The sequence below is a fragment of the Epinephelus moara genome, chromosome 2 (assembly GCF_006386435.1).
Source record: "Epinephelus moara isolate mb chromosome 2, YSFRI_EMoa_1.0, whole genome shotgun sequence".
Classification (NCBI taxonomy): domain Eukaryota; kingdom Metazoa; phylum Chordata; class Actinopteri; order Perciformes; family Serranidae; genus Epinephelus; species Epinephelus moara.
In genome coordinates this window covers 1,008,242-1,015,579 of record NC_065507.1, presented here as the reverse complement: position 1 = coordinate 1,015,579, position 7,338 = coordinate 1,008,242, and the positions used below count along the sequence as shown (strand labels likewise).

Below are 7,338 nucleotides of genomic sequence, written 5' to 3'. Positions count from 1 at the left end.
TCTGTCTGTGTGTGTGTCTCGGCTTCAGTCGGAGCTGAGTCCTCAGCGGAACATCGGGAGCTCTCACCTCTCCTCAGTCTAACTCAGGATTTTATTAATAATCCGGGTTCTTCCAGGATTCACGCGCACAAAACAAAACTTGCCTTAAACTTTTTTTTTGTATTTTTAAATTTCATTTTTCCACGCGCTTATTTTGCTGAACTTCTGCAGCGCACATTTACGCACAGCCTGACGCAGCGCGTGCAGAATAAAAACGGATCCGTGGAACATTTCGGCGCGTCCTCGGTGAGTTCATGTCTCAGTTAATAATAGATTTAATAAATGATTGATGTGCACGCGGGCAGTTTGGTGACGGAGGTGCAGTCTGGGTCAGTGTGATGTTTGGAGGGGTGTTTGGATGGAGACAGGTGAGACGCAACAGGTGGAGAGAGGAGCGCAGAGGTGGAGCAGCGTCCTGCGGTCAAAGATAAAATAATACATTTATGTTCATCCACGTGTGAAGAGAAGTTTAGGGAAAGAAATGCGGCTTTCTGTATAGCTGTAAAAATGCGTGATGAGCAGGACGTGAACACCGCGTCAGAAGAAGTGACAGCGGACATTATGATTTCATTATTAACCCGTTACTCCACAGAATGTATGCACACGAGAATAAAGTTACAGATGCGTCCTAAAATAAAGAAATGTTATTTTTTCAATTCAGTATTCAAGTTTTCATTTTATTTTTCTGATGAATCCACATGAATATATATTTATTATTTTATCTGTAATTTAATATGTAAAATATCTAATTTATAAAACTCAGCTGCAGCTTCTTACTGATTTTATTCGTTGTTTTATAATTTTATTTATTTATTTCTTATTTATGTTACTTCAGGGACTTGCAGTGAGTTTTTAGTGACGTATCTGTGACGGTCTGTTGGATTGATGTGGTCGAAAGTTTGTGGACACTGTCTGTTGTTCCTGGTTTGGGTTTCTGAGGGACTGTTCTTTATTTATCAGAGGAGGAGGGGGGGGACTTTTCTTTTTAATTCAATTAATTTTTTTTTTTAAATCTTGAATCCCAGAGCTACAAATACTTTTCCTTGAGTCCCTTGAGTGGCAGGGACACAACGTATGATGCTCCCTCCACCATAGACAGCTATATATCCACACCACATGTAGATAACCTAAACGTAACCATGTGTGTGTTGGTGAAGGAAAAAAACATCAATTCGCAGTGGTGTACCGACCTAGTGCTTTTATTTTGAAAGAGACTGTATGCAAACTGTACATTTCCTGTGAAAACAGAAGTGTATTTTGAAAACAGACAATGCATGTAACAGGCTGAAGTTGACACGGCGTCCCAGAATGTCAACAACCAACACACCCAGGGTACCTTGGACGTCATATGTGGACGTGGAAAGTCCATGACCAAACGTGGACATGTGACGAGGTCACAGTGAGGATGATGATGTCGGCGCTGAGGCGTAAAAACTTCGGCTTTAAGGATCAGGAGTTAAAAGTTGAAAACACAAAAACCTTAATGACAGAATGCATTCAGAATTTTAGCCTGATGTTATTTTCAGGATCTGGTTCGTGCAAACAAACAAACAAACAAACAAACAAACAAACACGCCTTTCAAACCCTCCTGCAGGTTCTCGGATTTAAAATAAATACAAATACGACCATTTGAGGTTGAATGTCTCCTCAGTGTTTAACAAATGATTTCGCGTCTCCTCTGATAACTAACAAACAGTTCCTCAGTTCCACTGAAGAGACGTTTAAATGCTTCAGCATACAGTCGGATTTTACAGCAGCTTTGCACCGAGACAGCTCCATCAAGAAAATGTGTTTTGGTGCGGAAGAACTCGACTGTTACAGCAGCACATTAACAAACATGCTGTCGCTGTCTGATACTGGGCTCATATCAGGGTGTCCACATACTTTTGGCCACGTAGTGTCGTGTTTTATTTCTCTGTTTAAAGTTTGAGAAAAACTGAGAGGAGGGTTTTTTTGTCTGAAAATGTAAAAGTAACTGAAGTGTTGATCATCACCATATCAACACACAGTCAGCTGGCACTGCTGAGTGCACACACACACACACACACACACACACACACACACACACACCCTCCCTTCCCTTCATTCACACACAAACTCTCTCTGTAGGGAATCCCTCTCCTCCTCCTCCTCCTCCTCCTCCTCCTCCTCCTCATCATCATCATCACCTCATGCTCCAGGACTTGGCCCTTGGCCCTGACACTGTTGACGTTTCCATGGAAACCCTGGCCTCCGTTTGGGTCCATGACCCCTGTGACCTCAGCGACCTCGGAGAGAAGTCGTCTGTTTGGGGTGAGTCTGCTGATGTTAAGCAAGAGAAACCTAAAATATCAAAAAGTAAAAGTACTTTAACATAATTTATACAGATGGATCATTATTACTGATGCATGAACGTGTACGCAGTGTTTCAGGAGAAAATCTAACCTCTGTCATGTTCTGTTGTCGAGCAGCTAAATCAAGAGAAAACCAGAATATGTTATAATCTTATTTTGTTCTGTCACTAAAATCTTAATGTGAACTTTAACAGCAGTAAGAGCAGTGAAAAGAACTTTTCCTTCTGAGATGTCGTGAAATAAAAGTATAAAGCTGAATAAAATGAAAGTACACAAGTAAAAGTTCCTTTAAACTTCACTTGAGTAAAAGTAGTTATTTTCCACCGATGTATTCAAAGTGATAGTTTGATATCTGGTCAAATCCTCCTCTCCTCTTCTCTTAATCTCTCAGAGTTCAGGCTCATTTATGCTCAACGTTAGATACTGACACAGACGGAGCCTTCTGTTCGTACTCTGCGTTCTTTTTGTGTGAATTCGTGCACGTTTTCTGAAGGTTTACAGATGAAGCAGAGCAGTACCTCTGGAATTCGTGGGGGCAGTGTAGCGTAACTCAAGCAAGACTCAACTGTAGGACACGACAAAGACATTTTAGAAACCGCTGAGTCACAAATTGGTTATATAATAGAAGATACATAGAAACTTCTGACTCTAGTGCCATCTAGTGGATGTACGTATGTCAAGGATGCAGCGATGTTTACACCATTTGAAATGAACAGATCTCTTTTCAGAGGGAATATAAATGAGCCCTCAAATGTTCAGACTGTAAACAGCTAGCCTGGCTCCGCCTAGTCATCAGGACATCGACCTGTAAAGCTCACTGATTAACATGAGACATCTCATTAGTTCACAATGTGCAAATACTGAGGTGTAAAAACAGAAAGTTAAGTAAACAGAAGTAAAACAGCACCTAGTCATCAGAAAAATTGTTGGCACTGCACGTCCCTGCAAACCACATATATGTAACATTTGCATGTTATTATACCGGATATATTGAAACTTTGCATTTGTTTATGTTTCAACAGTGCTGTGGTTACTGTGTGGTTAGGTTCAGGTACGAAAACAGTTGGTTATGGTTCAGAAAAGATCAAGTTTTGGCTCAAAATACCTGGTTTCGGGGGCACAATCCCTGCTGGAAAGACAGCAGTATTTAAGTAAAGAAACAGCTGCTTTTTGTGCGACTATACCCATTGAAAAAACAGCCACAGATCACTAAGATACATTCAAGTTTGGGGGCTAAAAGGCTGCTGGAAAAACAGCCACAGGTCTCTAAAAACACCTACCTTTGGGGCCCAACAAATGCTAGAAAAAGTGCCATGGGTCGCTAAAAAACATTCAAGTTAGGGGGCTAAAAAGTTGCTGGAAAAACAGCTATGAATCGCTAAGAAACACTCGAGTTTGGGGGCTAAAAAGCCACTGGAACAGCTATAGATCACCAAGAAATACTCAAGTTTGAAGGGGTTAAATAGCACTGGAAACACTCACGTTGAGGGGGTAAAAAAACTGCTGGAAAAACAGCTACAGGTCGCTAAAAACACCTAACTTTGAAGGCTAAAGAATGCTAGAAAAACAGCCATTGGTTGCTAAAAAACACCCATGATTTGGGGGTGAAAAAAACACTAGAAAAGCTGCTGGAAAAACAGCCACAAGTCACTAAGAAACACATTTGGGGGCACTGGAAACAAAGCCATGAGCCGCTGAAGGACACTCAAGTTTGGGGGCTAAAAAGTTGCTGGAAAAACAGTATGAGCCGCTAAAAACCCACATTGGTGGGCTAAAAGCTGCTGGAGAAGAAGCAGAGGCAAACACTAATCTTTTCTTCTGGCGACTGGGCTTATGTGAGTGTTTTCAATCCGAACATCTTGTATGTAATGAGGGTGTCTCGCAAAATGTGGAATTATTCCTTTAATAACTTCAGAATAACAGTAAGACTCATTTAATTCTACGAAGCAGCAGCTGTTTCAGTATGTGAGGAGGAACAAACCTACATTACAGACTTTAACAACAGTTGCAGTGACCTGTCGCCGGGACAGAACTATCATCCACCCACTCAGAGTTGTGTCTCTGAACGCAGCTTCACTTTGCTGACTGAGGGATGTTTCTACTTCTCTCTAAATGCCACATTCAGCAGAGTGGGACTCTGCACGGCGGCGGCTCATTCATCAAACACAAGAGTTCCCCAGGTTTCCCTGTGAACTCTGGGGAACCAAACGCTCCGGCAGGTTCCACGTGAGCGGATCCGTCCCGACGGAAATATCCGGAACAGTTTATATTAAGATTCATCTTTTAATTTTCTCCACGTCTCCTCGCTCAGAGAGTTCAATTCATCATCGATCTGAGATGTAATCTGAGGGAGTTTCTCCTGAACGGCTGAGCTGCAGCTGAAAATCAAGCTGCAGTTCCTCTGGTGTCCACTAGATGCTCCCAAACAACTCTGACTGCACTGATGTGAATATTAAACAGGTCGTGCTCTCAGCAGCTCAGTCAGAGTGGTTAGAGGTAGAAGTACATTAACTGTGGTTCTTTAATCAGACATCTGGAGACACTTTACTTTACCTGGATATTTATACTTAATGATACTTACTGCCATCAGATGAAATATTATATAAATAAAAGATAAGCTTAAAAACAACATATGATGCGAGGGACACCAAATAATGAGTCCAATAATCTAAACATATCAACATACACAACAATTACAAAGATTACCACGGGCTAAAAGAACGTGGTGTCTGGGCTGCTCAAACAGGTCCGTCCGTACTTTGACATAAAGCAGGTAACATGCTGAACTTTTATTGTGATGCTGCTGCACTTCACTGCTTATTAAATGTCTTTTGCTGTTCATCCTGATTTTGAGAAAGTTTTCAGAGATATCAGGGTGATTTTGTCCTGACTGACTCTGTTGTGATTGTTGCACCATCCAAACAGAAAGTCTTTAACATCTGCGTTCGTAAGGAGACAAAAGCACGACATGTAAGTAACAATATACTGTCTGTCTGTCTGCCTGTCTGTCTGTCTGTCAGAGTCTCAGTGTGTTTACAACAGCTCGCCCCCTGCTGGTCTGATGTGGTCTGAGCAGCTCTCCCCTCACCTCCAGAGAAACAAACAGGTATGAGGCTAAAACAGAGGAGTTCAAAGTGAAATCAACTTTTCTGACTTGTACAGTCACATTTTTTATTTCCAGAGCAAAAGTTTTTGACTTAAGCATCAATATGTTTGAACCCTCTTCCAGCTTCAGGACACTCTGCTGCAGAGAGAGGAGGAACTGGCCAGGCTGCAGGACGAGAACAACAAACTCAGAGAGTTCCTCAACTCTTCGTTTGTGAGGAACCTGGAGCAAAAGGCAAAGGTCCGTTTACTGTCACCATTAACTCAGAGTCAGTCCAGATTATATTCAAAAATAAACCTCTGTGCAGCTCATAGTTGGTCTTCTGAACATAACGAGGGCGATATAAGTTTGACAAAAACAGAAAAGTGTAAATCTGTCTTCTTCCTCTGTCCTTGTTCCATTCGTAGAAACTGACCTGTGACGGGAGGAGGAAGCTTAAAAGAAACCTGAAGCACATTGATGACGGATCGTTCCAGTCTGGCAGTCATCAGCTCCGAACCTCCCAGCAGGTCAGCAAGAGAGTCTGCAGGAACCTCACTGCCGAGTTCGGCTGCGAGTCCTCCGAGACATCCTCCTCCTCAGAACCCAACCTGGACCTCTGGGTTCTACGAACGTTGGGACTGAAGGACAGAGACACCATCGATACGTCCAACGACTCCTCCTCCTCGTCTGGATACAGCTTCAGCAGTTTAGTGTATGATGAAGCAATAACGTCTTCCTCATCCTCTGAATACACCCTCAACTCCTCTTTCAGCCCTTCAGTCGCCACTTCTACGCCTTCTTCTGTCCACAGCTACTGCCAAAGACCCACACAGCGGGCTGATTATAGCTACAGTGCTGCCGAATCCCAAGAAGTAAACTGTGGTAATGCTGCCAACTCACCTCAGAACTGCACAACATCTCCGAGTCAACGCTCTGACTTCACTGCCACCGGACTGACCGGACTGTACGAAGCTCCTGAAGCGGTGATCAGGAGCTACGACACAGTAACTGCCTTCCAATCTCCAGCACCTACAGAGGAACTACCTTTAACCCAGTCACCAGTCACAGCAGAGATCTGCTCCATCACTGCCTCAAGTCGAGTCCAAACTCTGGAGGGAAACCCAGCGAAACATCCGGCTTACTGGTCTCCACTGAGAAGCAGCCGGACACCATCACAGGACACGATCCAGTTCAGTCCACCAGGGGAAAGATTCCATTTCTCTCCCATCTTGTCTTCAAGTCCTGCCATGACCCAGGTGCGGACACCTGTCTGCGGCAGCAGCCCAACGAGTCCGTCAGTAGGATCTCAGCCTCCTGCCACACCTGAGACGCCTCACAGCCGGACAGATTTGGCGTTCAGTATGTCCCTCAGCCCGTCCAACAGTGTCAAGACCCACAGCTTCCCTCATGGACAAGCCTTTGTCAGAAAGGACACTGAAGGAAGGTGGAAGTTCACCTGGGTGCCCAAACAAGGACCATAGGCAGCTCAGAAAGCTCCACATTACATGTCGTTGGTACCTGAACAAGTGTCCCAGGCCAACTTTCAGGACTCCATGTTGAACTTGTTGACGTCTTGTTTGTCCTGGACCCTCAAAGAGGTTCTGTTTATACAAGACAATGCAGGCAGCACGGACGCTTCATACAAACATGCAGTTCTTGAACTCCCCTCAAAGACTTTATTATGATACAGTTTTACACAAAAGACCAGTCAAACCTGATGATCCTGACATTAATAAAAAAGCAGTGTTGCTTTTTTCTTTCATCACTGCGAAAGTTCAGAATACAAAAGGAACGGAAAATGCTAATGATGAATTGTTAAACTGAGGTACGATGAGGCTAACCAGCTTGTTTTAGGATTTACATCTAGAGCCAAACTG

The 7,338-nt window shown here is 43.4% G+C and overlaps 1 protein-coding gene across 1 annotated transcript; it reads left to right on the top strand.

Annotated features, from left to right (window-relative positions):
* The first annotated feature begins 238 nt into the window (after positions 1-238).
* On the top strand, positions 239-7,129 carry gmnc (geminin coiled-coil domain containing). Its single transcript, XM_050065757.1, has 5 exons — positions 239-285; positions 2,221-2,332; positions 5,394-5,479; positions 5,603-5,719; positions 5,887-7,129. The coding sequence occupies exons 2-5, from the start codon at positions 2,257-2,259 to the stop codon at positions 6,940-6,942; spliced, it is 1,335 nt and encodes a 444-aa protein (XP_049921714.1). The 5' UTR covers positions 239-285; positions 2,221-2,256; the 3' UTR covers positions 6,943-7,129.
* Positions 7,130-7,338: the final 209 nt, after the last annotated feature.